Source organism: Zeugodacus cucurbitae, chromosome 6 (genome assembly GCF_028554725.1).
Source record: "Zeugodacus cucurbitae isolate PBARC_wt_2022May chromosome 6, idZeuCucr1.2, whole genome shotgun sequence".
Classification (NCBI taxonomy): Eukaryota; Metazoa; Arthropoda; class Insecta; order Diptera; family Tephritidae; genus Zeugodacus; species Zeugodacus cucurbitae.
In genome coordinates, this window is record NC_071671.1 from 279084 (window position 1) to 307007 (window position 27924).

The following is a 27924-nucleotide window of genomic DNA, read 5'->3' on the forward strand; positions in this document are numbered from 1 at the left end:
AGTTCGGTATTCAATAATTATTTTTTAAATTTTTTATGATGTGGCATTGTTAGGTATGGCTCTGCCATATGTTTATTGTTTACGTATTGTGGAAACCAGATGTTTTATTCATATTAAATAAAATCTGTCAAAAAACTATTAATATCATAAAAGAAGAATTGTTGCGGTTTTAATGTATATATATGTTTATACATATATTCAGCAACTTAAGGTTAGTTTAAAAAAGTATAAGTTTTACGTTTTATAAAACTATCGAATTGTTTATGATTTCAGGCGTATAGGGTATTATATTAAAAGTAAAATAACAGTACCCGTGAATATTTCTAATCGAAACTTTGATACGGTGAAGCATGTCCAAATCTACAAGTAAAGCGCCATCAACAGAATTTGATGCCAAATATGGTATTTTAGATTTAAATACCCCTCCACGTTCACCAATGTGTGGCCAGTATAAACAGTAAATTTAATAATACATTTATACATAATAGTTATATTGATATAAATAAATATTAATTAAAAAGTTATTATCTTTTGCAGGAGCTTCGCGTATTATACATTGCGCTCTCGACTACCAGTAACACTTACAAGTATAATCGATAGTATAACAAAATACAAGGATGAGCTGATAACAGAGTACGGTGAGGTTAGTACGTAATTAGAAAAAAATATTCATTGGTAAGACTTATGATAGAATACATATTTATCAAACTTCAAACAAAAATAATAATGAAAAATATTTAATATATTCCTCTTTCTAATAAAAATTAACATAATTTTTTAGGATTCTCGAGAGGAAATTAAAAATATTATTGGTTCCATATCAAAATTGAAGTATCAACTTCAAACTGATAAAGCTCTAGAGCCTTTTGTTGGAAATGGTACGTAAGGATTCTTAATTCACAAGGATTTAGTTATTATTATGTTATATTGCTTTATTCAGAACCTGATAGAGAAATATGGAACAACTTTATAAAAAATATGAACGAAGAAAAAAATAGTTTTTTCAAAGTTTGTTGGCTATATGCTGAGTGTTATATGTATCGTCGATTATCTTCGTTTTTCGAAAACTCTCAAACGTTAACCAATTTTGACTATTTTGCTAAGCAAAAACAGAATGCTCTAATTAATTCAATTGGATGTATTGAAGAAATTTTGAGTGTTCTGCAAGGTATTGAAATCTCTTATGACTCATTTCGGTTGATGCTCAAGGTAAATTTTTACTTTATCAATGACAAAAAATATAATGTTTCTTTATAAAAATAGCTTAATTTATGGGGCAATCGCTGTGATCTTTCTATTACATCTGGTAAAGAGATTCAACTGGGTAACAACCCTTTTGATCTTTTACGAAGCTTTGACAATAAAATTCTCATCGATAACTCAAAGTCAGTTTTTGAATGTCTAAAATCAGAAAATACGAATAAACCATCTATTGTGGAATTTGTGTGTGACAATGCCGGATATGAACTTTTCACTGATTTTGTTTTTGCTGATTATTTGATAAAAAGTAAATTGGCGGAAAAAATCCGTTTTCATTTGAAAGCTATTCCTTGGTTCGTATCCGATGCTACAATAAACGATTTAAATTGGACCTTTCGGTATCTGCAAAATCAAACTATACCGATTTTGAAAGAATATGGTAGAAGATGGCAACAACTTCTAAATGAAAAAAAATTTGAAATAGCATCATTGGATTACTTCTGGACAAGTCCTTATGAATACTATAGGTAATTTTGCAAAGACAGGTGCAATACAGAAATTGCAGAAAAGTATATGTAGTTCACTAAGACGGCAAAACATATGACATATACCTATTTCAGAATGTGCAATATTAACCCTGAATTATATGCGAATTTATCTGAATCACGTCTGGTTATTTTCAAGGGAGATCTTAACTACAGAAAACTAATTGGCGATTTTTCATGGAGCTTTACTGACCCGTTTACAACGTGTTTAAGAGGTAAATTCGTGTTGAGGAGTATTTACTGACAACCACTAACTAATCACTTGTTATTTGTCATATAGGCTTCCTGCCAACGAATTTAGTGAGTTTACGAACTGTAAAAGCTGATTTGATTTGTGGTCTATTAGAAGGGCAAGCTGAAAAGCTATTTGAAATTGATCAAAACTGGATGACGACTGGAGAGTATGGCACTATACAATTTATGATTCAACCGACGATATCTGCCGAAGCAGTGATAACAAATTCTTTAAGTGCGCAGTAATTCCCGGAATACAGCCCTTTATGAATCTCGAACATTTAAACATTTAAATTTAAGTACAATTTAAAGAATGGATTTACCTACCTATTTATTCTAAAATTATACTTCACTCAAATTTTATTGAGTTAAACAATTTATATCAATAAAATTATTTGTTTGTTATTGTTACATTTTACTCTGCCTAATTTAGTTTGTTTGATTTTGTATTACTCAGAAGTAAATATATTTTAACATTTTAATGTGAACATAAAATCAAATGACTAACATGTCAATAAGGAAAGTGCTCATCAGATCTTCCTAACCCAGCCGGCTTTGAATATTGTTTTTTGTACAAATTGTTTTTAGTCAAGAATCTTTAGTTTGGAGAAAAAATGTTAAATTTTCTTAATAAAAACAGCTGACAAATTTTCTTTCCTACTTCTTTTAAAGTATTGAAAGTACGATATCAGCTGTTAAAATTTGAATAGATTTTACCATACTAAAATTAGGGTAATTCACCATACTAGTGACTATAAGATCTATTAAGATTTTATATTAACTCAATACATAAAAATCTATCTTTATTTTTATTAAAGAGGGAAATAAATATTAAAATAAATTATTTTTTGTGATATTATACCTATGTTCAATAAAGCATTCAACCCAATATACATATATGTATGTACGTAAGTATATGTGTGTTTCAAAACATCGATCTTTTGCATCTCTAATTCTTAATGCTTAATTGAAAAGAGCACTTTCAGATAATGAATAAAATATTGCGTCACATTATTAATTCATCTTATTAACTGAGAATTCTCCTTTGTATTATAACTTCATAAAATTGGGATAATGGCAAATGAAGTTTTATATAAACCGGACCCGTTTTACATCATGGATATTAAAACTCCAAGACATCATTTTCTTTCGGCTCGCTATAAACAGTTAAGTTGAGTACAATGAAATATAAATTGCCAATATTAACACAAGATTCACATAAAAAAACCAGAAGTTTCGCCTATAAAACAATGAAAATCCGATTGCCGAATATATTACAAAATATTATTGAGGACACAACAAAGAACTTTGAAAATATATCTTCTGAGTTTGGAGAGGTTGGTATTCAACGATTTGTAGTACGTATAATTCATTAAACATTAATTAAATATGTATATCACGCATATTACTTCTCAACCAGTAATTTGCCTTTGATTGGTTACTACCCAAAATTTATGATTAACTATATATTTGAAATCATTTTTAAGACCCAGTATGTAAAATTTAACTTTTACTACTTGGGAAGTATTTAAGGAATCTATAATAAGCGAACATTTTCAATAAGCCACTATATATGTATATCGTGGGGCGCAATCTCAAACTTTTACTAGGAATATTAGCCTAGAATTTCCCTACGACTAGTAAGTGTAGGTAGATTTATAAGTTTTAAACGGCTAGTATACGGAAATAGATTCAATTTTGGATACCAATGTTAATGACTTAAAGCGAAAAGTAAAAATTGTTTTTGAGCGGACTCTAGCTTATCAGAATAGGTGTGGCAACTAGGATTCGATACCATAGAACCCAACTCTAATATAGGCATGTAAAATGAATTTTAGTAATATACGGATCACTAAATTCTTAAGACCGACGTTTAACAAAGCTAAAAGTACCTTTCGCTTTTAAAACTATTGAAATTACATGAGATTTAAAATTTAGTTTAGGGTCCATAGTAACTCCTAAATCAACAAAGCTAAATTCGTGCTCCAAACTGCTCCAAATAGCACATCGTTTTACATTTTTTAAGATTCAGTGGCATATCATTTTAGTGACACCAAATAACTAAATTATTTAAGTCCGATTTTAACTCAGTTCTTTCGTTATAAGAAGTATATGATTTAAAAAGTTTTACATCATCCGCATATAATAAACCTTTTGAAAGCTTAACTATTTGTATCTCAAAATAAATGTACATAATAATAATAATTATATAAATTGTTACAAATCTTTTATTTTTAGGCAATTTGGAAGGATATCCGTGATATTGTAGACAAGATATTAGATTTAAAATATGAACTGGAAAACGATCATGTCATGAAAACATTTGAAGGGATTGGTAAAATCATATTAATATCACATAATTCTGAAATTATAATATTTTTAAATTCACTAATAGAAGGGGACAAATGGCTTTGGAATAATTTTCTGAACGACTTGAACAATGATTCGAACACATTTTTAAAGGCTTGTTGGTTATATTCTGAATGCTACATATACAGACGTTTGTATTATTTCTTTGAAAATCACATAATGCTTAAAACATACGATTATTTCGCGCAAAATAAACAAAATGCCTTTATAATTAGCGTAGAGCCAATGCTTCAAATTCTTCATGGTCTTGAAAGCATGAAAACCGATATAGTCGATGATAATTTAAAAATTTTATTGAAGGTCTAGCACATATAATCTTAATTAAGACAGTTTTAAATTTCAGTTTATAATAACATTTTAGCTCAATTTATGGGGAAACCGATGTGACCTCTCCATATCTTCGGGTAAAGAAGTAAGACTTAGTGGAAATCCCTTCGAACATGTTAAAAGCTTAGATGAAAAAGTCATTATTGATGAAAGCTCTCAAGTTATTGAAAGTCTGAAATCAGCAAACAGGCGAAATGCTGTCGTTATTGAGTTTATTTGTGATAATGCTGGTTATGAACTTTTTACCGATTTCATACTCGCCGACTATTTAATCGAAAGAAAATTAGCCGACAAAGTTCGATTCAACTTAAAAGCTATACCATGGTTTATATCAGATGCAACCATAAACGACTTTCGTTGGAGTTTACAATACATGAAAGGTCACGAATCGCCTGTCTTACGAGAGTATGGAAAAAAATGGCAAAATTTTGTAGTAGAAAATAAATTCGAAGTGGCTAATATTAATTATTTCTGGACAAGTCCTTATGAATATTACAGGTCAATTTCACAAATTTCACTGCTGCTAAACGTGTATGCATATTTATTTAACTTATCTCATTATAGGATGTCTGAAATTGATCCAGATCTGTATAAAAGACTCTCTACTTCACATTTAATAATTTTCAAAGGCGACCTTAACTACAGAAAACTTATCAGCGACTTCTCTTGGGATTTTACTGAATCATTTGAAACATGTATAAGAGGTGAACATTTTAAAATATAAAATGTAATGTTTCTATTAAATTTATATCTAATCATATAGGTTTTCGGCCGACTAATATTTGCAGTTTACGTACCGTCAAAGCAGATTTGATATGTGGACTTTTAGAAGGGCAATCAGACATTTTAGAAAAGGAAAGTAAAGATTGGATGATAACTGGGGAATATGGAACTATACAATTTGCAAGCAAAGTGATACGTAATTCGTAATAACATAAGTTTTATATTATATATATGTATATAATTAATAAAAATGTCAAATATGTACTATGTATGTAGTAACTTAATAATACACCAATGGAATTACCTATCTATCCAATTGCACATGTAGAAGAGAATAATATGTGATTAATATCACTTATGCCCAAAGTTTTAAAAATTCAAAACATTCTAAATATTTATAATTAGGTTTCGCACAACTCTTATTCCCTACCTACTATAAAAATTACGTTACTGAACACTTGTTTAAAAGAAATCATGGAAAGCAATAACCTTATGATTTATTACTATAATTGAATAATTCAGCAGCATAAACATATTCATTTTCGAAAATAAATAAAAATTACAAAATAATTTTCATTAAATGGTCAATAAAAATATGTGAATAAATTGTTAAATCTAATTGAATATTCGGGTTAAAATATTTATATATTAAATTCCAAAGATCCTGTATTCATTAGGGAACAGTTTTCGGCAATTTAATAAACTAATTGAAACTCTCAATATGTCTAATGCAAACTACGAATTCGATATTAAATATGGTATATTAAATTCAAGGACTCCAAGGCATTCGCTTATTTCAGCCCGGTACAAGCAGTTAAGCTCGACATATTAAGTATAATAATTACTAAGACAGAAAATTTTTAATTTTAAACTCTTTAGAAGTTTTGCCTACTTCGTGTTACGCTACAGACTTCCACATAATTTAGCAGAAATCATCTTTAATTTATCGGAGAATTTGGATGTTTTAATATCACAATACGGCGAGGTACGTAAACTCATATTAGAGAGAATTCAAGTATAAACATTTAAGTTTTTAAAAACCTTTTAACTTATAAAACTTAGGAATCTCGGGTGGACTTTGCTAAGGTAATTTATAGAATAAGTCAGCTAAAATACCGATTGGAACATGATGGACCCTTTCATCAGTTTTCTGGTGCTGGTAAATATAATAAAACGTTTGTTAAAAAGAAAACTTTTTTAAATCATCCAAATATAGAGCCTGATAGAGACTTTTGGAACAACTTTCTGTTGAATCTTGAAGAAGGACAAACCACTTTCTTTAGTACATGCTTTCTTTATGCCGAATGTTATGTTTTCCGACGTTTGATATGCTATTTAGAAAACACCCAAACTTTAAAAACATTCGACTACTATATTACGAAAAAACATAAATCTCTAATAGCATTTCTGTCGACAATTGAAATCATACTATTTGGAATACGTACCGTGCAGACTTCTGATGATGTATTACGGTTCCTCTTAAGGGTAATTAATAAACTCGTTTGATGAAATATAGTGGTTGAATTCTGGAAATAAACCACAATCTAACCACAACTAACCATTAACTTAACAATTTTCACAGCTTAATCTTTGGGGTAACCAATGCGATATATCTGCTGACACAGAAAAATACAACATAAAACGTAAGGGTCCTTTCGAGCACTTACGAGCTTACGAGAAGAATATAATAATTGATAGTACGACTTCGGTTATCAACTCTTTTAAATCGGCGGATCATACTAAACCCGTCCAAGTCGATTTTATTTGCGACAACGCGGGTTATGAATTGGTTGTTGACTTCATACTAGCTCATTATTTGCTGGAATCGAAACTGGTAGACAAAGTTCGTTTTCACATGAAAGCAGTTCCTTGGTTTGTAACGGATGCAACAGCAACAGATTTTCATTGGACACTTCAACAATTAAAAAAACAAGCTGGGCGTTGCACACAGGAGTATGCCAGGATATGGCTCCAAAACTTGAGTGATGGTAAATTTGAAGTTGCGGAGGCTGATTATTTTTGGACAAGTCCCTATGAATTTTATAGGTACGGCAGCAGTATACATTCAAACACATATATAACAAGCAAGGAGGGGCTAAGTTCGGGTGCAACCGAACATTTTATACTCTCGCAATTTATTTATTTAACTTAATTATAATATTATATAATACACAATTTGACCCACATATTCGTCAAATATATTGTATAAAATCCATTGAAAGTTGGAATCCCTAATATTAGGTTAGAAGCACCGAGGTCTTCATGTTCGATATATGGGGCCTTGAAAACCTATGGTCCGATTTTGGCGATTTTTAGAATGGGGCTGCCACACTATAAACGTAGTATTTGTGCAAAGTTCTGCACCGATATCTTCACTAGTGCTTTCTTTATATATTGTAAAGTAAACGGAAGTAAGCGTGGTTGTGAAGCGATTTGGCCTATTTTCACAACATATCATTGGGAGGTAAGGAAACTATTACAAACCAAGTTTCATTGAAATTGGTCGAGTAGTTCCTGAGATATGGTTTTTGACCCATAAGTGAGCGACGCCATGCCCATTTTCCATTTTGTAAAAAAATCTGAGTGCAGCTTCCATCTGCCATTTATTGTGTGAAATTTAGTGTTTCTGACGTTTTTCGTTAGTGAGTTAACCCACTTTTAGTAGTTTTCAACCTAACCTTTGTATGGGAGGTGGGCGTGGTTATTATCCGATTTCTTTCATTTTTGGACTGTATTAAGAAGTGGCTAAAAGAAACGACTGTAGTTTGGTTTATATAGCTTCATTGGTTTGCGAGATATATACAAATAACCGATTTGGGTGCGGAGACACGCCCACTTCCCCAAAGAAATTACATGCAAATATGCCCCTTCCTAGTGCGATCCTTTGTATTATTTATTTGTATAACTTTATTTATGGCTTAGTTATGACACTTTATGTATTTTTGGTTTTCGCCATTTTGTGGACGATTTTGCCCATTTTCGAAAGCAACCCACTCACGGCCCCAAGGAACATGTGTTTCAAGTTTCATTAAGATATCTCAATTTTTCTCAAGTTATCGCTAGCACGGACGGACGGACAGACATCCGGAATTCAACTCCACTCATCATCCTGATCATTTATATATATGTTACCCCATATCCAACTCTTTTATTTCTTGGTGACACAAACAGCCGTTATGTGAACAAAACTATAATACTCTGTGCAACATGTTGCGAGAGTATAAATACATATATATCATATGTACATAATTATATACAAACTATATATTTTCCCTTAGAATGCGGGATGTGCGTCCAGATTTATACAAACAACTTACTGAAGCTCATATGATAATTATTAAAGGTGACTGTAACTACAGAAAATTAATAGGTGATTTTCGATGGGATGCTTCGGAACCGTTCATAACTTGTATTCGGGGTAGAAATAGTTTATATTTACACCATGAATGGACTAAATAGTTTAACTAATATATTCTCATTAAAGGGTTTCAGCCAGCTAATATATGTAGTTTACGAATAGTAAAGACTGAAATTATTTGTGGTATGAGTCCAGGTAAAAATGAAGACTTGGCAAAAAAGAACAAAGACTGGATGCTTAGTGGTGAATATGGCACCATACAGTTTATAGAAAAGAACTACTGTGGTTGCCCAAATACCACATTAAACTCAGTAGAACATATATGAACTAATATTTATTACATGTACATTATAATTAATTTTTACTATAATTTGTTGGTATTATATCCCTATAAGTCAAGGAAAACAAAATTGTATCAAAAAGTAATTTATAAATATTTAATACAAATCTATTTAAAATAAATGTTCCTGATCCACAACCACTGTGACGTAATTTGAAATAATTTTCGAAGTAATTCATAGGACGTAAATAATTTTCAAATTATCTTCCGATTTTTATTTAACTGATTAATCACAAGCATGATTTCTTAAAATGTTAAAACCATTCATAACAAAAGATCTTTCTCATTATTATCTTATAATTGTATACATATGTTTTGATATTCTCGGCTACGTTACTATATGTATTCGTATGTGAACAAAACGTTGTATGGATATATGTGTTTCTTTATTTTTATTGCGTATTATACATCCGTATGTATAATTAATTGCGGTTCTTTTTGGAACAGCAAAATTCGGCAACAATTAATCAAAAAATTAATAATTAACAAATTAAAATAAAAGAATAGCAGTGATGTTTTTTGATTTCAACCAATCCAAATAAGTAGGAAAAAATACATGTATTTCGTAGATCCACTGGTTATTAGGTAAGCATTTAATTGTTTTCATTCTACCACCAGATAACTATTATCTTTCAGTGTAAATTATTATTCTACAGCAAATCCACAAGTTTCTTCCACAGCCTGCGTCAACTTATCGTACAGTAATTGGTAATTTTCATAAGGCGGTAAATCAATACGATTGAAACATGTATGTGCCTTTGGCAAGTTTTGAGTGGGCACATCTGTAGTTAGGTGTATTGTGAATAACCGTGGTCCAACCGCTCCAGTTGAACCTTGCAATGCTCGAAAACCTTGTAAGGGCACCCTTGATGAACCAGTTACAAATTGCAAAAGACGTGCGCGCATTTCAGAAGAATAGGATTCCACCACCTCAATGATACCAAAAAAATTAAAATATATCAATTAACCAATTAATTATTAGAAAACATCATTAACCCCTACCTGCCAGAACCATATCACTTGTTGCGTTTCTGGAGTACAGTGTTTCAGTCTTGTATTGATGCGCCAGTCATTAACATCAATGCTAGAAATTCCACCAATTACTAATTCTAACTCACGCTCGTCAAAAGGTCTCAAAAGCTGAGCTGGAATAAGTTCACAAAAACCTGCCACATAAAACGAAAAATCTCATAAATATGTATATTGGAATAATAATAAGTAGCTATTAACCTTTTTGTAACGCCAGAAATTGTTGCTCAATACCTCGCATGAATCGGTAATTTACGTAAAGTTTAACATATTCGCGCTTATTATCCTCAGTTACTGATATCGAAGCACCTGATGGCTTTAATTCATGAACTACCAATGCACCAAAACTATTGTTCTCAACACTAAATGTAGAGTCTATAATTCCCGTTATATTATTCTCACTAAAAATAGACTTGTTGTTAATTTTGGAATTGCATATACTTAAATAGCTTACAGCATCCAAGTAAGACTACGATGCAACTCTGGATCAACTCCTTCTATATCATTTAAAGTTATCGGTTTATTAAGAAGTTGTTTATAAAAGGGTGTTGTAAAGCCACCATCTAAACAGTGTCCATGAAATACCGCTATTCCGAGAATGCGGCCGACAAAGTGAAAATACGACAAGTGGTCTGGATTAACACCTAAAACATACACATTAGATGATATTAGTAAACATTATTTTAAATATTCACTGTGTTAATATGTTAATAATAATTTCAATAAATTCCTTAATAAATGTAAAAAAAAAATACGGCATTACTTACCAGAGTCCGGATTAATTTGCAACGTATAGTGATCATCACGTGAATATTGAAACAATCCATATTGAGGATTGAGCATTTCACGCGACAATAAATGAAGCCATTCGCGTGCAACACCGCCGTAATCAAGGCCTTCTTCTCCTTTGAATTTTACCATTAAACGTTTACGCATGTCCTTAGGTCGCATTTTCATTATCAGTCTGTAACTCTCTTCAAATATTTCGTTACGTGACACTTCTAGACGACAGTGACCAGACTGTGGTTGCAGTGTCTGCAAGTCAGTGCGCAGAGCGCGCATTTTACTAACTAAATCCCGCCGATATTTGGGTAGCAGCTCAGAACCTTCTAAAAGACCTTGCGGCAGATCTGCGGGTGGTGTACTTGTATTATTAACAATACGATGGGACGTACCACTATTACTACTTGCTGAACCGCTATTCCCACTTGACAGCGGATGAGAGGGTGCTGGAGAAAGTTGCTGCACGATACTACCATTACCCGTAGAAACCAGAGAATTCGCTGCTCCAGTGGAACAATTACCTGTATTAGATAAAGCGCCACGCCGTATCATTTGAAGAATATTGCAATTAAATCGGGGATCAGTAAACTGAGTTGTCCGATTATTGTGATCGACAAAGTAAACTCTGCCAGAAGCGGTTTTCCGTTGCTCCCAACCACTGGGCAGTGGCCCGATTGCATCAAGTGTTAGATGTTGCGTTTCAAAATCGCGAGGTATACGTGGATCATGCCACGTAGATACACCAGTAGGAGTGTGGAAAAAGTATACTTGACCTTGTTGTGTTGTTCGCATCTCATAGCCTGTTGGAAGGTCCATAAATGGACGTGCTGTTGGATTTGTACCGCTAGTATTACAAATAGCATATCGTTGGCCACCACCACCACTGTTGCTGGAAGCGCGCGTGCTTCGCGATGAACGGCGACGTGGTGGCTCTTCAGTTCCTCTCGAAGAACGTCGCTGTGAACGTTGATTACAAGCAGTTGTTCCTGAACCACCAGTATTTGAAGGACATGGTACACTAACATTACGTGTGTCTCTTTCACGCTCTCTATCACGATCATGTTCTCTTTCCCGATTATTGCCATTTGCCGTTGTGGAACATGACGGCTTTGAAATTTGTGAGTTCGAATTTGCATTGGGACTTTGACTCATAATTGAGCCACTAACACCGCTGGCAGTTACGGTATTGCCATTTCCTGAGATCGGACTCAGTAATATACTAGCAGTTGTAGACGAAGATATATGATCATTTTTTTCGGCATTCCATCCATTAATATGCGACTGAGTTGCATTCGATCCATTTGTACTACCAGCATTACCGTTTGTCTTTGTCAATATGATAAAAAATCCAATAGTATCAAATAAAAAAGGGTGAGATATTTCTAAAATTACCTGATTTTGATTATTCGGACGTTGTGGCGTACATAATAACAGTGATCCGTCGCTTGATTCTGATGCAATCTGCTCATTAAAATAAGGTCCCGCTTGCTGACCATTTGAAATTGTTGCTAGCTTCCTTCCGTGACTATTGTTGCTTACTTCTCCATTTGAAATGGTACCCGAAGTAACCGTAACAGAAGCGGTGGTAGCTGTTGTCGCAGTTGTTACAACCGCTGGTGTATCAGTCGTGGAAACAGTTGTTGAAGCTTTAAAATCACTTACGCGCATCTGCGCAGCTGCTTGTGTAGTAGCACCAATCGAATTTTGATTTTCATTATTGCCACGTATCTGCTGATTATGTTTTCTTATATTATTATCCACACACTTTGGACTACAATTCTCCTTGCCTATTTGGACATTGACATTTGCATTGATATTATTCATAATACTACTGCAACCCATGTTCGAACATGGGAGCACTTCCGTCGAATGACGCCTTTCGTCAGCTGCTTCGGCTGCATTTCTTTCAGAACTACAGCTATTTTCTCCGCTAAGAAGATTTGTACAAGTGTTCGAACGTGTTGGTCCGGCGGGATGCCTTACATTGGTTCCTTCAATATTTTGGACCCTTGTGCGCTGACGGTAACGAGCACTGGGCCGATCCCACTGCGTTGATTTCGTGGTATGATTTACATAATATACACGGCCATTACCAGCTCGGCGCTCTTCCCAACCTTCTGGTAAATTATCTTCAGACGAATCATCTTCCGATGGGCCACGAACATCTCCACTGGGACCCACCACCGCCAAAGGGTTACCACCACATGGACCATCTTTTGACAATAAGGCAATTATAATTTGTCCACGCACCATATCATCATCCTCAGGAGAGAGTTTACCCAAATTTAAACGTGTAACTAAAAAAGCATATATACATAAATATATATATACATATATTCAAATTTATAAAAGAAATATTGACGTACATCCCATTCCTTTTAACTTCTGTATTGAATCTGCAGGTATGCGTACACAACCAAGGAATCCGCTAGCTTTATGTATTTTCCGGTGATTCCAGACTGTAATAGTAACAGCATCGTTACTCCCAATAAAAAGGTCGTAGTGTGCATTCCATTTAGGATCTAAAGTTGACTTGCTAACATCCGTAGTATATGTCTGTGCTGTACCATCGACCAGTACTTTAGCGCATGGGTCTGGAAGTCCTAAAGAAGAAAAAAAATTAAATATAACCAAACGTATTTAAAATTCGAGTTCGAGCCTTTGGAGTTGAACCACCACCACCACAACCTATGGCAAGTTGCCTCGTGAAATTAAATAGACCCATCTGAAATTATTTTATGTTCAACCTACTAATTAAGACTAGACCCTGAAATAGCCAACATATGTCCTGTATCCAAAGAGTCTCCACATGTTATACATACCCAGTGAAACCTACTAATCTTATATCTTATGAATTAAATTTCCCTATCGTCAAAGTAATAACCTTCTGAAAGTAAACAAATGCTATTAATTTTTAAAGTCCAAAGTATAAAAGCAACAATTAGCAAAGATTGTTATATATGAACAAATACGAGATATGTAAAGCCTGAAGTTATCAATTATTATCCATTAGATATTATTGGCTACTCCCAATGGGACACGTCTTCGCATAATTGTTTTAATATTGATTGAACCGAGGATGTTTGCTTAAGGCGTCTAATAGCCATGCTTCCATTCTCATCTTTAAAAATATTATATTTAGATATTTCTGTATTTCAGAACTACTAATAAACTAAGGAGATTTAAGGCGTCGGCAGTAACAATCAAAGAATCGAAATAAAATCTTTTCAAAATATCAACAGATTTATAACCAGAACAAATTATACATAGATAAATTATGGTAAATTTAGAAAAAATACTAAGATACCGCAATAACTGAAATTATTAATACTTACTAAATAAATCCTTGCGAGCCAAGTTACGTGCACATAATACTGAAATTAAAAATTATACAATTGTGAATTCTAATCCAGTCAATGAAATTATTTAATATTTTTAAAACTTACTCGTTATTCGCACTTTGAGTGCTCCATTACGGCGAGGATAATCTAATTTATTCATATTCTGTGTTGGTAAAACTCTTCTCTTTTCGAAAGCAATGCGAACTTCAAATTATATTATAGGACACAATATTCATACGTTCTATGTAATGTAATTTATGTAGATATGAACCGAAACTACTATAATGAAAAAAACTAAGAAAATAAATCTTTATGTTTTTGAAACATTTCCATTTGCAATATAAACAGTAAAAATAACAAATTATTGAATCCCTGAAACGCTTCTGTTAGTCAAATATAAGTTTAGGTACAAATATACCCAAAGGACCTTTAAATGTGTGAGCTCGTTCCGCACATAAATTTATTATTACTTTTAGGAATTTTTTCGCGCTATAATTTGTTTAAAGAAGAACTAATTGTAAAGTATTATAGCAATATCAAACTGAAGCCAAATTTTTTATTTAACTCCATATTAGCAACTCACTTTTGTCCTAATTATCAACTAAGATAATTAATGACCATTTTTTTTCAATAAGTCTTAAATTGCAAATAAAAATGTTTTTACTTGTGGTAAAATTAAAAATTGAAAAAAAAAAATTTATAGAGGTATTACTGACGACTTAAAAATACCTTGTCAAAAATAAAAATTGCCAGAATTATATATTGCTTCTTCCAGAAAAATTGTATATACATAGAAAAATACTTAAATCAAAAGAAACCTGAACGGGAGTTAACAAACAATGCCATCAACGAAAGAGTAGAATGGAATGCTGCTGGAATGAATAAAGAAATCTTGTACCACGGAATTATTAAAATATTGTGCCCTTGGATACAACAAATTATTTGCAAAATATTTAATAAGGCACAAAGCTTCGATATAAATCCCATGGAATTTGAGGAAATACTAAAGGATAGAATAAAGTTCACCAGAACGTGTGAAGTATTAAAGTATTAGACAAATGAATAATCGCTCCATTATTTCCAATTTCAAAATATGACAAAATTTTATGAGTTAAATCTGTAAATGTAAGTATCTAAATAACATTTTTCTGATTTTCTGGGTCAGAATTATATTTATTCTATATTAATTAAATATAAAATACTTAAGCGAACATTCACAAATTAACTTGGCTTTCTTACAGTCGTAGCTATAATTATTGCTAATCATTAATTTGCCATTTATTTTAATTGTCTTACTTTAATTTATTGGCATGAGGAAAACTGGCGCGAATGAAAAAATTTAAATAAATTATGTTTGTGCCCTACATACTATAATATGATTATAACTAAACTATTTTAATAATACTTTCTGCATATGCATCTGGGTATCTGTTTTAAACTACCATATGTGTAATCAATTTACTCATAGACGTGATTTGTTTCATCTTAACAATGCGATGTTATTAGGCATATGTATATTTTCTGACAAGGAGGATACAATTATCAAATGATCACTTAACCGAATTTACGTTTATATCTACAAACATACCGATTATATGTATATGTATTAATGAGAATTTATATACTAATGTATATAAACAATTTGTCTTATTTTTCATGTGCCCAAATATTACAAGTAAAATTATGTGTAAGCACTTCATTATCTGGCATTTCGAACCAAATCTTCACTCAAGCATATCCAATGCATTAAAATATTAAAGAGTTATTTGATTACTTTTTACAATTGATACCATAACTTTTCACTGTGATTCCATCGCGTATGTGTGTGTGCATTTGTGAGTTCTACCCATTCGATTCCATATATTTGTGCTTTTTAGTTTAACTATTATTATAACTTTTAAGTTTTGAAGGCAATAATAGATTTTTTTAAATCCCCGCGACCAAAATTTAAATAACTTCTTTACTACAAATTTAATTACTACTTATTAGAGCAAGTGCAAAATCTCGCAAAGTGGAAAACGCCATTTTTGTTGAGCAATTCCTTATCGTTCTTCCTTTATGCTATTACTTTCGTGGTGAATACAAATGAATTTATTGTGAATGGAAGAAGAGAGAATGTCTGGTTAAAACATTAGGTGTGTGTCACATGTAAACTTCAAGGTTCATTATTTTAATAACATCTTTAAAACAATATGTTTGTTATTAGTTCCAATCTTAAACTTAAATTTTAAAAATTCAAACGTATGAACACATCACATTCTCAATACTGCTGTGAAATTATGTTTGAGTATTTATTTAGAATTTGTAGTCTATCAAACAAATATTTGTTAAAGAGGGATATATGTAGGAAACAGAGTTTCCTCATTTTTTCTATTTTATATTACACCAGATGGTATATTAAATGTACTTGTAGAATTTATATACTGACTTTTTGTTACTAACAATTGTGAATATATCCGCGATAGAGGAGGTTCGTCTACAACAGGAATAAGATAAATTGTCTAAAGATGTCTATTTCTTTGAAAGTACATGGTGATATAAAAAGAAACAATTTAGAAGTACATTATCTTCCTGCTAAAATAAATGGAGACGGAAGAACTGATGTATCAAATTATTTTAGTTCGTATACTCTTGTAGATCAAAGCAGTTTATTAGCAAATGCTATTCGAGGTTTCCCGCTAAATGGAGAAGTGGTTAAAGTACCAACAACTCATAATTCATATGTGTTACAAGAAACTGATCTTCCGAATAATAAGAAATTTCGTAATATATACATAACTGGAACTTTCAACAATTTCTACTATTGGAATTATGATAAAATTCCCAGCAACGGAGATGCGTACAAGCAGGCTTTACATTTGCTCAATATATCCAAAGAGGTAGTTACTGAATCACATATAAAATTTTCATAAAGTATAAATTTTGTATATTATAGTTCTCTGAATTAGTATCGGATACGGAAATTCAAAATGAAATGGATAAAAGAAGGAAAAATTCGAAAAAAAATCTTAATAAGGACTAACAATATAAACACATTTAATAAAAATTAGGTATTCGTTTTTTTTCTTAAAAAAAATGTTTTATTTACTGATCATGTCTACTCATCTGCATCTGCAAAACGTTCATCATTTAAATTTAAATTACGTATTCCTCCTTGTGCGTCTTCAGCGTCATCTATTTCATCATTTCCCACAAGTACTGGAACACTTTCAATACTATTCCCATCATCATCATCCATAAAATCACTTTCTTCAGAGAGACTATCAGCGGAATCTGGATGAAGGGCTTGACATTCCGTCATTGCTTGAAATATTATATCAACAGTATTCACGTCATCTGGTAGAATCCAACATTCAGTCAAATGGTCATCAGTGTTATCGCCTTCATCATCAGTAACATTTCCCTCATCCACATCAATATTCCTTTCATCATCTAATTGTTGTTCCATATGCACAATCTCTCCATTTATCTGCTGGGCTACTTCCGCGCCATTAACATTTCCATTCCTGCTTATATTGGGAGCCGACGCCCGTGTTTCCTTATCGTATACACCTCGCCATTCAAGATTATGATCTAACATAAAGTATATACACTTGGATGGAATTGATGATATCCCATGTACGCTAATTTGTTTCCATGGTATAGAAATACCTTCACTCATATTTTCAGCCTGCCATCCAAAATAGCTAGTAAATACACATATACATAGTAGTTACTTATTATCCGTCAATTTACCGACTCTCATTACTTACTTTTGGCTTATATATAATGTTCCTTTTCCCACAATTTTATCTCCAATTTTCAACTTGGTATTATTAGCTGTATAAATTAAACCATCTTCAGGTGGGTTTATATGAACTATTAAAGCCATAGCTTTCATTTATTTCTGCCTAAAATTGAGTACCTTATAAATTTGCAATACCGGCATTTAGAAAATATTTGATGTCTACACATGCAATAGTTAATACATCGAACATGTTAGCTGTGGTAAGGGCAGCATATTGGTTATGGTAGGCAATAATTATCAGAGAAATTATACTGACAATTACTACATACAATAAAATGAAAAGTTGGTTATTTGACTTTTTTTTCATTTCTACAAAAGTTTAAGGTCAACTTATTTAAAATTTCTGTCGACACTAAATTGATATATATGAGTATATATTTATTTATATATAATTAATTAATAAAAGCACATGGCATTTGCAAGTGACATCGCAAAAATTACAGTATTTGCTATTTTGAAGAGATGCATCGTCAATATTTTCTAAATAATTTTGTTAATATTTTTTCTCTATAGTGACAGGATCACATTATTAATTTTATGTAATATATACTGTCATTGTATTGTCCAAATACTTTGTTTGTGTTGCAATTCCCATATTTTACAAGTTTCGTTAAAATGGCAACAAGGCTATAAGCAATATAATATAATAGTAATTATCGATTAATTCGAATACTGAGGTATAGTTCTCCTCACTAGGAAATTGACTTGAGGATAGTATTCATATTTTTATTATCGTCATTTGTTTTCTTGTCATTGTTTAGTGAAAATAAATTATTGAAAATGGGCAAGCGTCGAAAACAAACTTTAATAGAGTCGGACGATGATTCAAGTGATAATGCATCTGATCTTGAATCGGTAAAGTTTTATTAGTCGAAAATGTTATAAATCATTATACTTATATTTATTTTAAGACAGAATGGAAATAATGTTTTTAAATATTTATTAATATATTATAGGAACTTCTTTCTCTAGCAAAGAAGAAGTCTAGAACAAACTCGACTCAAGTCAAATCTGCAACATTGTCTGGATCTGATTCTGACTCAGACTGGGCACAGGGGGCGAGTACCTCCACTGCTGCGAAAAAAACACGTATAAAAAAAGTTAACAAGGAATCAGATTCATCGGACTCCGAAGGAGAAAATGATAATCAGAATAAAGAAAATGATATATTGGATAAAGAACCTAATTGCCGAGAAGAGGGGGAGGTTTCGGAGAGTGATGGTAAAGCAGAAAGTGATTCAGATTCAAGTTCAGGAGAAAGTTCGGATACCAGCTCAGATTCAGAATTTGATGATGGTTATGATGAAAACCTCATGGGAGACGAAGAAGATCGTAAACGTCTGAATGGTTTATCAGAAAAAGAGCGTGAAACGGAGATTTTTAAGCGTATAGAACAAAGAGATTTATTGAAAACTAGATGGGAAATTGAACGTAAACTAAAGTTAGCACGACGCGGAGAAAAAGCTATAAAAACTAATAAACACAAGAAAAAGAAGAGTAACATGGCTAAGAAATTTAAACAGAAGCATAAAGAAGAAAATACTGAAGTAAAAGTAGTTCCAGTTGTAGAGAAAGAAGCAGATGAAGAGATAGTAACATCAAATATTACTCAAGATATGGAAATGCCATCAACTATAGCCGAGGAGGCCTTACTTGATCAGAAACTCTCAACAGATGACCAAAATACTGTAGAAAATTTAGATCATAAAGAACGATCCAAAGAACGTAAGAAAAATGTTGAAATGAATAGGACTGACGATAAGCGTAGCACGGCAATGGCAATGCTAAAAGCAAAACGCGAGGGAAAGGCAAAACGAGGTATATTTTTACATAAGAATGGATATATAATTCAGTACAAATGTATTTACTATTGCAATAACAATTCCAGAGGAAGAGGAGGCTAAGCGTCAAGCAGAACGCGATAAGGAGGAAGAAAAGGAAGAACTTGAAGGAGTGTCGGGAGGAAAGTCATCTGTTAAGTTAAAAGCTTCAGAAATATATTCTGATGATTCTGGCAGTAGCGACACAGAGGACGAGAAGCCTTCCGAAAAACGATCACGTTCGGCGAGTAGCAGTAAATCTTCCAGCGATTCAGAAGATGAAGAAGACACTATAAGGGCACCAGTATATATTAGCAGTCGAGAGGAATTAAACAAATTGCGACTATCAAGATTCAAAATGGAAAGATTTATTAATCTTCCCATGTTTGAGCGAACAGTTATGAATTGTTTTGTACGTATTAGTATTGGTAATAATGGTCAAAAACCTGTTTATAGGGTGGCTGAAATAGTTGGAGTGGTGGAAACTGCAAAAATTTATAGCCTTGGAAAAACTCGGACCAATCGAGGTTTAAAACTTAAACACGGCACTCAAGAACGTGTGTTTCGTTTAGAGTTTATTTCCAATCAAGAGTTTACCGAAACTGAATATTCTAAATGGCGTGACATATGTACACAACAAAATGTACCGATGCCAACAATCGATATGATTGAGCGTAAACAAAAGGATATCAAAGAAGCTCTTAATTACGAGTTTAAGGATGAAGACGTAGAAAAAATCATTGAGGAGAAAAATCGATTTAGAAATAGACCCACTAATTACGCAATGAGAAAAACTTGTCTCATGAAGGAAAGAGATGCTGCAATGTTACGGGGAGATTATGATGTAGCGCAAGATTTAGGTCAACAAATTGATGAGCTAGAAAGTCGTGCATCAGAACTCGACAAAAAGCGATCAAGCAGCATTAGCTTAATATCTTATATAAATGATCGAAATAGAAAACGGAATGTTGAAGACGCTGAGAAAGCAATTATGGAAGAAGCTCGTGCCAATAAAGGTTTAAAGATATCGGATCCGTTCACGCGACGTATTACTCAACCACGCATGGGTTTCAAATCAGTTGAGAAAAAAAATGAACCAACCGTCCAGCAGGCACAAGCAACACTACCAACAAAACGAAAAGTTGAAGAGAGCACTACGGGAGGTTCAAAACCAACTGAACCTAAAACAGACTACAGCTTATATGCTTTACATGATTTTGACATTGAATTGGACGTTTCCCTTTTAAATACTGTTCCAACAACACGATAAACTTCAAATTATTTTGTATTCAACAAGAATCAATTGTTCGAATAAAGACTTTGAGGTAAATTAAACTCTAAACATAGGCATCCATAAGCTTACATATATGCACATTTTTTAGAAGAGTGTGTGAAGGTTACCCGGCTTGCCCTATAAATTATAATTTGTTTTTTCATTTTAGCTGGTTTATTTGGGTTACAGTTTCGCGGTTCCGAAAAATTTGGGGATGAACGTAACCCAGCTGTTACACGTTCAAGAAATTGCTTTCAAGTGAGAGAGTATATACTTTTATACTACACACTCTCACTTCTGAAACTTGAAAGCCGTCTAGCTTTAAATTTTTTCAAGCAAGACGTGTTCCAAGTTGATCAAGAAATAATCAGCGGACCATAGAGCTCTCCAATTTTCAAATTATAGATTTCAAAGTTTTTTAACATTAACGATAAATAAATTTGAAATAAGTGAATTATACCCTTTTTCGAAATTGTACACAAACAGTGCATTTTATTGAATATGAATATTCCAACATATCTACATAATGATTGAATTATTGAAAATATAAGAAGTGAATTAAGGCTTATGAATAATTTTTGGCGACAAATGTAAGTTGTTTTCTTGACGACGGCATCTCTGTAGCTTTAATTGAATATCAAGGTGCCAAATAGTGTTTATTGTAGTATTTATGTTTACTAAAACACTAACGGTCTTCCACACATTTATTGACAATGACCACTTTATATTAATTTAGGAATTCACGTTTAAGGCACTTAATATATAAATTGCGTACCGTCAAAACGAAGTATAGTTGATAAATACGGTAACGCAATTATTATATATTTATAATTAATAAGCTATTCGAATTAAAAGAAAAATATTAAGTAAATAATATATATAATTTAAATCACTTCTATTGTGTTTTTTCTATTTTTTCAGAAATTTGCTGAAGGATAATACTTCGAAAAATTACGCGGATGTGACAAATATATTGAACACCCTGTATTTTTATGAAGCAACTCTGTGCTTTAGTATTTAGCAGTGTTACCAACAATAAATTAACAACCATACACGAACACGTGTTTTGCTTTTCTTTCTTGCCTTTGGTCAGGTATCATTTTTCCGTTGCTTGGAGGAGTTCACATCATTTTATATATTTTACAGAACTTTTATTTTTAAATCATGGGCAAACCAGGTGAGCAAAATGAATTAAAGTTTCTGAAGAACATGGGATATAATTTATGTCATTGAATTATAGGATTCTCACCACGCGGAGGAGGTGGAAACGGAGGTGGTGGTGGTGGTCGTGGTCGTGGTGGCGGTTTTGGTGGTCGTGGTGGTGGCGGCCGCGGAGGAGGTGATCGAGGACGCAGCAGTTTCGGTGGACGTGGAGGAGGCGGTCGTGGTGGTGGCGGTAGTCGTGGCGGGCCAGGTGGCAGAGGAGGAAGAGGTGGAGGAGGTCGTGGTGGAAGAGGCGGAAGTGGTGCTGGTGGTTTCAAAGGAGGTATATATATATTTCCATATATACAGAGTCTTGAATACTTATTATGTATACACTAGGTAAAACTGTTGTAATTGAGCCCCATCGTCATGAAGGCGTGTTTATAGCACGTGGAAAAGAAGATGCTTTGGTAACAAGAAACTTTGTCCCTGGTTCCGATGTTTATGGAGAAAAAAGGATTTCTGTTGAGGTATGTTTTTCTATTATTATTGTGATTGTTTGCCATTAATATGATGAGATTGTGCAGGGGTACGGAACATGGTAATATGTGGCCATGAAACTTTATCAACAAAACTAGATTCGTTTGGTTTGAGACCTTTAAACGAATTTAAAATGACAAAGTTTTAGAATAATGCACTACTGAACCAAATAAGTGAATCAGCGCAATTAAAATTTGGAACTCAAAATGACAGTAATTATTTTTTTTTTTAGACAAATGGCGAAAAAATAGAGTACCGTGTTTGGAACCCCTTCCGATCAAAGCTCGCCGCAGCTATTTTAGGAGGTGTTGATAAAATACATATGCCTCCAGGTTCTAAAGTACTTTATTTAGGAGGGGCATCAGGCACCACAGTTTCACATGTCTCCGATGTTGTTGGACCGGAAGGCCTTGTATATGCTGTAGAATTTTCGCATCGTTCCGGTCGTGATCTTATCAATGTGGCAAAGAAACGTACAAATATTATTCCCATAATTGAGGACGCTCGTCATCCTCATAAATACCGCATGCTAGTCGGAATGGTGGATACAATATTCGCGGATGTTGCACAACCAGATCAAGGGCGTATCGTCGCGTTAAATGCACAACACTTTCTTAAAAATGGTGGGCATTTCGTTATATCTATTAAGGCATCATGTATTGATTCTACTGCGCAGCCAGAGGCAGTATTCGCCGCTGAAGTTAAAAAAATGCAAGCAGACAAGTTAAAGCCACAAGAGCAGATAACGTTAGAGCCTTATGAACGCGATCATGCAGTTGTTGTGGGAGTTTATAGACCGCCACCTAAAAGTGTTGGCTCTTAAATACATTTTTGGTTAGTTGCCTTAATTTTAAAGATAATAAAAAATTTGATAAGATCTAGATCTTAAGCGACATCAAATCCAGATTTAATTGCATTAACTACAGCACTTATTTTATGTACATTTTCAATTACTGCAGCTAATATGAGTATATTGCTTGTAAATGCACTGTTTAGATAGAAGGTTTTTTGATTGTAACATAACATAAAAAACAAGCGTTATTTTACAACTAATTTATATTCGATATAACAGCGCTTCCGAAAAAATTGTATCTGAAATATACAAAAAATATATAAACTGCAGTATGAGATAATTGACAGTTTAAGTTTATAAGTAAGTTAATTTAAGTTCGGTTTTTCATTTTCTAATATATGTTTGCAATTCTTTTAATTTGAAGAAGTGCTTCAATCGGAATTGAATTGCAGATAATAAATACCTGATAAAACTAAAGCAGATGTTTAAAAATTAACATAAAAATTGGTAGTGGATGTAATAGCTTTGTTTTGTACTCCATATAATATGGTGATTCTTGTTTTTTACGTATTTTTTTCGTCATTGTATTTTTACGTACCGAATTTGACTGCCCCTTGCCAATTCAAAGCGTGAAAATATATTGTATTTTTACGTACCGAATTTGACTGCCCCTTGCCAATTCAAAGCTTGAAAATATATATATATTTATAAATATATATACATTTCGAGTTTGAATGATGTAAACAAGATTTAGTGGCTGCCACGAACAATTAACGTTGGGCTTTATCCATAGTTAATTCTTAATTTTTTATTGCCTTAAAGTCGTTAATTTAAAATGTTTAAAATAATAATTATAATTTTGCACGTGTTTTTAAGCCGATACTGTCGATCGCACCAGAACTTTCAAGGTGTTTTAATAGACACTCTAAATATTCTTCGCGATGTCTAATAAGATGTGCGGCATGCTGTGAATGTTCCCAACACTTAAAAGTAACTTTGATATTAGCACGCTCCCAATTTTCACGTACTGCGTGGTTAGATGATGGAGGTCCAATATTATCATTTTCCGATACAAAAAACAGTGCTGGTTGTTTAATTAAAGTAGAATGAAACATTTGGCTGGATCGCATGTAATGGACAGTAGCTTGGTTATGGAATGTTTTCATATGGTAACTGAATTAAAAAATATGTAAATTTAATTGAATTTGAAACAATTAAGTACGTTTATTATGGTTAACTTACAGGATATAATTACGTAAAGCGCTTTGCATGCGTGGATTTTTGGGAAAAAGGGACTTCGGCACTCCGACAGGGATTTCAGTAATATCGGCAGCACTATCCCAAATTTGACAGACAATTCTGTCTAATATATGTGTATACCTGAATATAAATAAAAATATTCGAGCAATATTACAACATTATCTTTAAGCACTCGGTATGTACGTGCAAACAGAGAAACACAACAGACTTGGCTATGCACAAACATGGAATCTACAATATTATAGATGTATTGTTTAGAGTTATATTACACTTACATTTTCATAAATATTAAAAATATAAATAATATTAACAATATCCATGATTGTTTTAAGTGCATCTGTTTGCAGCATACGAACATTCCTGAAGAGTATTTCAATTTCAATCATCTATTATATTTTAATACCTTTCTATATTGCGAGCCATTTGTAGCATTACTTCTCCAAGCTGATAAGCGCCCACAGAAAACCCGTGGACAACAATTGGCGCATAGGATATGTTATTTTCCAGGAATTTAAGGGTGTCTGCAGCCACAACCTAGATACCAATGAAAGCCATAATATTTTACATGTAAACATAATCATATTTACTTGTGTTCCTTTAACGGGCCAAAGAAGTTGCCATGGCGTAACATGTACTATCACAACATCAAATCCTATATCAGTGTATATTTGAGCATATTTTCTCAAGTGTTTTTGCTTAGCCATTAGCCATGCCATCATCAAAACAAGTGGATTCCCAGAAGGCTGCTTGATTCTAAACGAAATAAAATGTAAATGTGTATTTCACATTGAAATAGCTATAAAATAATACAACTTTACTAACTTTAAAGTCTTTGGATCCACTTCACTCTTAAATGGCTCATTTGTGAACAAGGTTATATTTTTTGTGATCTCATTAGATGAAAAATAACGTCGGTTCCAAGGCACCATGGTCGTCTTAAAATTAATAAAGTATCAAATAATAACAGTTATGCTAGTAAACATAGTTATAGTTACTAAACATTAACAATATTCATATAGTAAGACAAATTTATGTCAATAAACAAACATCACAAATTTTAATAATTTTAATTTTTAACAATAAGAACGGTAATAAATAGTATACATTATTTAAAGTTAATTTGGAATTCGCTGTTCATATCTTTGTCTTTGTCTTTGACAGCCATAATTTTTATATTACAGACAGGTAATTATAAATTCAGATTTGTATATTTGATATTGAATGACCAATCTTGACATCGCCCGTTCGTAAATGTTTAACTATTTCTAATATTGGCAACATAAAATTGGTTTTAATTGTAAATAAATTAGACACTACAGAATCTTATAAACATATTAAATTGGATGTTTTTTAAACGGGCTTACATGATCAGTGAATATAATAGGCTTGCAATTCGTATGCGTCTTCTGTAGACTTGAAAAGTGTCTGCAATTTGTTTTCGAATCGTTAATCAATCGTCTTGTTAAAAGAGTGGAGTACCCAATGTTAGAAGCTAAAGACAAAATGTGTTTATTATATATTGCTAAAAACAAAAATTTATAAAAAAGTAATTTTTGTTTTTAAGATGTATGTGCATAGTAATAAGCATAGGTTTGTTTCCTTTTTTACAATATATTGTAATTATTATACTTTTTACCATTGGGGATTATTTTGCCATATTCAAGTGCTTGTGATGTTGTTGTACTTCCTTTTGCTTGCAGGGGAAAAACAATGTTGGCGTTTATTGATTTTCTTGCATTGCAACAATTTTTTTTCGCTATAGTCAGTAAACGCAAAACGCGAGTAGCGCTTGTGACACATTGTATTGAAGAAGCCATATCGAACCCTCTCTCCACAAACTATAACTGCTATAATATAAAATGTATAAAAAAACTTACATAGAATGTCCTACCTATATACGTATTTACAATTTCGTTTTTTCCCTAAAATATTATTCAACATCTAATTTAAATATTAATAAAGTTTTATATCTTATTATATATTATTATACTTGCATAATCACTGAATGTCCGTAATATAATATTCTCACAAATCAAAAATATTTAATTAAATAATTCAAGAAATTACAGTTTAATGCATATGATGGTGTTTATGTAAACTGTTGCATTTTATTCAGACAATATGTATACATATACATATGTATAATTTACACCCACATAAACAAATATTTGTCCATACTTGAATGCACTAATTGGACTTTGCTCTAATGCGTTGTAAAAAATGATATTGACAGTATATTGTAGGAAATCGTTTGCAACATAGAATATATACACATAATTGTATACTCAACAACCAAGAAAGTGATTAAAATAAGAACCAACTAATTTCAAACTATAATTAAATTTGTAGCCTTTAAAACTGCGTCTGTTTATTTATTTCCAGATTTTTTGATTTTGCATGTTTTCGAATATATTTTCCAAACGAATGAATACTTTCAAGTTCTGTAAAACAGTCAGCGAAATGTATTTACTTCTGTTATTTTTGAGTTATTACAACCACAGAACTGCATCTGTCACAGATTTGCAAAATGCATGTACACACACACACAATGACATAAAAAAAATTTAATCAATCTCAATTTTAAATAAACACAACCTAAATATTTAATTAACAAATTTTGTTTTTACTAATATTAAAAAACTTAATAATTAAATTTATTATTATAGTTATTTTAAAGCTACTTTAGTAGAAGAAATTAACAACCTAACGCTAACGTACGAAAATCTACCGAGATAGGTATAGGTAGACTACGTTCAAATACGACAACTTTTGCGGTGGCTAGTCCAAATTTGTGATATAGGGGACGACGAGGAAAGAGGTATGTTAACAAAGTTGCTCGCGCCCGGGCAATATTATTTGTGTTATTGTTTTTTTTATATTCGCTCCACTAAATTTGGTATGGCATATTATGGTATTGAATTTCTCTAGTGGTTGCAGATGTGATCATTTTCGAAAATCGTGAAATATATGTTTAGAAATTTATATTTTATATTTTACACATATGTATATAAATATAGAAAAACATAATAAAATAACAGACAAATTTCAGAAGATCGAA

General features: G+C 32.3%; 9 protein-coding genes across 30 annotated transcripts; 6 read left to right on the top strand and 3 right to left on the bottom strand.

Annotated features, from left to right (window-relative positions):
* The first annotated feature begins 50 nt into the window (after positions 1–50).
* Positions 51–2407, top strand: LOC105213464 (damage-control phosphatase ARMT1-like). The gene is made up of 8 exons (XM_011186324.3): positions 51–211; positions 274–457; positions 538–643; positions 782–878; positions 941–1209; positions 1264–1727; positions 1821–1960; positions 2026–2407. The coding sequence occupies exons 2-8, from the start codon at positions 351–353 to the stop codon at positions 2223–2225; spliced, it is 1383 nt and encodes a 460-aa protein (XP_011184626.1). The 5' UTR covers positions 51–211; positions 274–350; the 3' UTR covers positions 2226–2407.
* A 343-nt stretch (positions 2408–2750) lies between these two features.
* On the top strand, positions 2751–5688 carry LOC105213465 (damage-control phosphatase ARMT1-like). Of its 3 annotated transcripts, none has more exons than XM_029041111.2 (8): positions 2751–2887; positions 2955–3145; positions 3211–3337; positions 4218–4314; positions 4375–4649; positions 4711–5174; positions 5241–5380; positions 5440–5688. In XM_029041111.2, the coding sequence occupies exons 2-8, from the start codon at positions 3054–3056 to the stop codon at positions 5604–5606; spliced, it is 1362 nt and encodes a 453-aa protein (XP_028896944.1). In that variant the 5' UTR covers positions 2751–2887; positions 2955–3053; the 3' UTR covers positions 5607–5688. The 3 variants fall into 3 exon arrangements, with proteins under 3 accessions (XP_028896944.1, XP_028896945.1, XP_011184628.1); XM_029041112.2 differs by having other exon boundaries at positions 2760–2887; positions 2966–3145; XM_011186326.3 differs by lacking the exon at positions 2751–2887 and having other exon boundaries at positions 2923–3145; positions 3211–3316.
* A 236-nt stretch (positions 5689–5924) lies between these two features.
* Positions 5925–9750, top strand: LOC105213461 (damage-control phosphatase ARMT1). 3 transcript variants are annotated; one of them, XM_011186316.3, is made up of 7 exons: positions 5925–6212; positions 6282–6384; positions 6462–6558; positions 6616–6884; positions 6982–7445; positions 8678–8817; positions 8884–9750. In XM_011186316.3, exons 1-7 carry the CDS (start codon positions 6121–6123, stop codon positions 9081–9083), a joined length of 1365 nt encoding a protein of 454 aa, XP_011184618.1. In that variant the 5' UTR covers positions 5925–6120; the 3' UTR covers positions 9084–9750. The 3 variants fall into 3 exon arrangements, with proteins under 3 accessions (XP_011184618.1, XP_028896943.1, XP_011184617.1); XM_029041110.2 differs by having other exon boundaries at positions 5927–6203; positions 6279–6384; XM_011186315.3 differs by having other exon boundaries at positions 5932–6212; positions 6279–6384.
* LOC105213462 (E3 ubiquitin-protein ligase Smurf1) lies at positions 9287–16312 on the bottom strand. Of its 8 annotated transcripts, XM_054234329.1 has the most exons (11): positions 16025–16312; positions 14356–14529; positions 14245–14283; positions 13276–13512; positions 12302–13206; positions 11314–12235; positions 10894–11256; positions 10581–10770; positions 10328–10527; positions 10100–10263; positions 9287–10027 (listed from the first exon to the last, which is right to left on the bottom strand). In XM_054234329.1, exons 2-11 carry the CDS (start codon positions 14408–14410, stop codon positions 9743–9745), a joined length of 3360 nt encoding a protein of 1119 aa, XP_054090304.1. In that variant the 5' UTR covers positions 14411–14529; positions 16025–16312; the 3' UTR covers positions 9287–9742. The 8 variants fall into 8 exon arrangements, with proteins under 8 accessions (XP_054090304.1, XP_054090303.1, XP_028896940.2 ...); XM_054234328.1 differs by having other exon boundaries at positions 10894–12235; positions 14356–14526; positions 16041–16312; XM_029041107.2 differs by having other exon boundaries at positions 10894–12235; positions 16041–16312.
* A 357-nt stretch (positions 16313–16669) lies between these two features.
* On the top strand, positions 16670–17299 carry LOC105213463 (uncharacterized). Its single transcript, XM_011186323.3, has 2 exons — positions 16670–17129; positions 17186–17299. The coding sequence occupies exons 1-2, from the start codon at positions 16758–16760 to the stop codon at positions 17270–17272; spliced, it is 459 nt and encodes a 152-aa protein (XP_011184625.1). The 5' UTR covers positions 16670–16757; the 3' UTR covers positions 17273–17299.
* A 4-nt stretch (positions 17300–17303) lies between these two features.
* Positions 17304–18223, bottom strand: LOC105213460 (methylosome subunit pICln). Its single transcript, XM_011186314.3, has 2 exons — positions 18003–18223; positions 17304–17936 (listed from the first exon to the last, which is right to left on the bottom strand). The coding sequence occupies exons 1-2, from the start codon at positions 18128–18130 to the stop codon at positions 17348–17350; spliced, it is 717 nt and encodes a 238-aa protein (XP_011184616.1). The 5' UTR covers positions 18131–18223; the 3' UTR covers positions 17304–17347.
* Positions 18224–18713: 490 nt separating this feature from the next.
* Positions 18714–21205, top strand: LOC105213457 (RNA polymerase-associated protein Rtf1). The gene is made up of 3 exons (XM_011186313.3): positions 18714–18892; positions 18994–19855; positions 19926–21205. The coding sequence occupies exons 1-3, from the start codon at positions 18818–18820 to the stop codon at positions 21125–21127; spliced, it is 2139 nt and encodes a 712-aa protein (XP_011184615.1). The 5' UTR covers positions 18714–18817; the 3' UTR covers positions 21128–21205.
* A 946-nt stretch (positions 21206–22151) lies between these two features.
* Fib (rRNA 2'-O-methyltransferase fibrillarin) lies at positions 22152–24083 on the top strand. Its single transcript, XM_011186312.3, has 4 exons — positions 22152–22307; positions 22371–22616; positions 22673–22803; positions 23046–24083. The coding sequence occupies exons 1-4, from the start codon at positions 22295–22297 to the stop codon at positions 23634–23636; spliced, it is 981 nt and encodes a 326-aa protein (XP_011184614.1). The 5' UTR covers positions 22152–22294; the 3' UTR covers positions 23637–24083.
* Positions 24084–24355: 272 nt separating this feature from the next.
* Positions 24356–27719, bottom strand: LOC105213455 (uncharacterized). Of its 11 annotated transcripts, none has more exons than XM_054234334.1 (8): positions 27570–27719; positions 26503–26713; positions 26231–26358; positions 25689–25801; positions 25454–25619; positions 25270–25400; positions 24849–24986; positions 24356–24779 (listed from the first exon to the last, which is right to left on the bottom strand). In XM_054234334.1, exons 2-8 carry the CDS (start codon positions 26681–26683, stop codon positions 24458–24460), a joined length of 1179 nt encoding a protein of 392 aa, XP_054090309.1. In that variant the 5' UTR covers positions 26684–26713; positions 27570–27719; the 3' UTR covers positions 24356–24457. The 11 variants fall into 11 exon arrangements, with proteins under 11 accessions (XP_054090309.1, XP_054090313.1, XP_054090315.1 ...); XM_054234338.1 differs by having other exon boundaries at positions 26503–26710; positions 27570–27707; XM_054234340.1 differs by having other exon boundaries at positions 27585–27603.
* Positions 27720–27924: the final 205 nt, after the last annotated feature.

Bases quoted from the DNA above. Each gene is read 5' to 3' on its own strand.
- LOC105213465 (XM_029041111.2), top strand. From the start codon at position 3,054: ATGGCAAATGAAGTTTTATATAAACCGGACCCGTTTTACATCATGGAT. The intron at 3,338-4,217 runs GTACGTATAATT...TTTTATTTTTAG, and splicing joins TTGGTATTCAACGATTTGTA to GCAATTTGGAAGGATATCCG. The intron at 5,381-5,439 runs GTGAACATTTTA...CTAATCATATAG, and splicing joins ATTTGAAACATGTATAAGAG to GTTTTCGGCCGACTAATATT.
- LOC105213457 (XM_011186313.3), top strand. From the start codon at position 18,818: ATGGGCAAGCGTCGAAAACAAACTTTAATAGAGTCGGACGATGATTCA. The intron at 18,893-18,993 runs GTAAAGTTTTAT...AATATATTATAG, and splicing joins ATGCATCTGATCTTGAATCG to GAACTTCTTTCTCTAGCAAA. The intron at 19,856-19,925 runs GTATATTTTTAC...TAACAATTCCAG, and splicing joins CGAGGGAAAGGCAAAACGAG to AGGAAGAGGAGGCTAAGCGT.
- LOC105213463 (XM_011186323.3), top strand. From the start codon at position 16,758: ATGTCTATTTCTTTGAAAGTACATGGTGATATAAAAAGAAACAATTTA. The intron at 17,130-17,185 runs GTAGTTACTGAA...TGTATATTATAG, and splicing joins TGCTCAATATATCCAAAGAG to TTCTCTGAATTAGTATCGGA.
- LOC105213460 (XM_011186314.3), bottom strand. From the start codon at position 18,130: ATGAAAGCTATGGCTTTAATAGTTCATATAAACCCACCTGAAGATGGT. The intron at 17,937-18,002 runs GTAAGTAATGAG...TGTATTTACTAG, and splicing joins ACATTATATATAAGCCAAAA to CTATTTTGGATGGCAGGCTG.
- Fib (XM_011186312.3), top strand. The intron at 22,617-22,672 runs GTATATATATAT...TGTATACACTAG, and splicing joins TGCTGGTGGTTTCAAAGGAG to GTAAAACTGTTGTAATTGAG. The intron at 22,804-23,045 runs GTATGTTTTTCT...TTTTTTTTTTAG, and splicing joins AAAAAAGGATTTCTGTTGAG to ACAAATGGCGAAAAAATAGA.
- LOC105213464 (XM_011186324.3), top strand. From the start codon at position 351: ATGTCCAAATCTACAAGTAAAGCGCCATCAACAGAATTTGATGCCAAA. The intron at 644-781 runs GTTAGTACGTAA...ATAATTTTTTAG, and splicing joins TGATAACAGAGTACGGTGAG to GATTCTCGAGAGGAAATTAA. The intron at 1,961-2,025 runs GTAAATTCGTGT...TTTGTCATATAG, and splicing joins GTTTACAACGTGTTTAAGAG to GCTTCCTGCCAACGAATTTA.
- LOC105213462 (XM_054234328.1), bottom strand. From the start codon at position 14,410: ATGAATAAATTAGATTATCCTCGCCGTAATGGAGCACTCAAAGTGCGA. The intron at 13,207-13,275 runs GTACGTCAATAT...ATGCTTTTTTAG, and splicing joins GAAGTTAAAAGGAATGGGAT to TTACACGTTTAAATTTGGGT. The intron at 12,236-12,301 runs GTAATTTTAGAA...ATATTGACAAAG, and splicing joins GTCCGAATAATCAAAATCAG to ACAAACGGTAATGCTGGTAG.
- LOC105213455 (XM_054234334.1), bottom strand. From the start codon at position 26,683: ATGGCTTCTTCAATACAATGTGTCACAAGCGCTACTCGCGTTTTGCGT. The intron at 24,987-25,269 runs GTATTAAAATAT...ATTTATATTCAG, and splicing joins ATGGCTCGCAATATAGAAAG to GTATACACATATATTAGACA. The intron at 24,780-24,848 runs GTAAGTTAACCA...TTTTTAATTCAG, and splicing joins GCTTTACGTAATTATATCCT to TTACCATATGAAAACATTCC.
- LOC105213461 (XM_011186315.3), top strand. From the start codon at position 6,121: ATGTCTAATGCAAACTACGAATTCGATATTAAATATGGTATATTAAAT. The intron at 6,385-6,461 runs GTACGTAAACTC...TATAAAACTTAG, and splicing joins TAATATCACAATACGGCGAG to GAATCTCGGGTGGACTTTGC. The intron at 8,818-8,883 runs GTAGAAATAGTT...TTCTCATTAAAG, and splicing joins GTTCATAACTTGTATTCGGG to GGTTTCAGCCAGCTAATATA.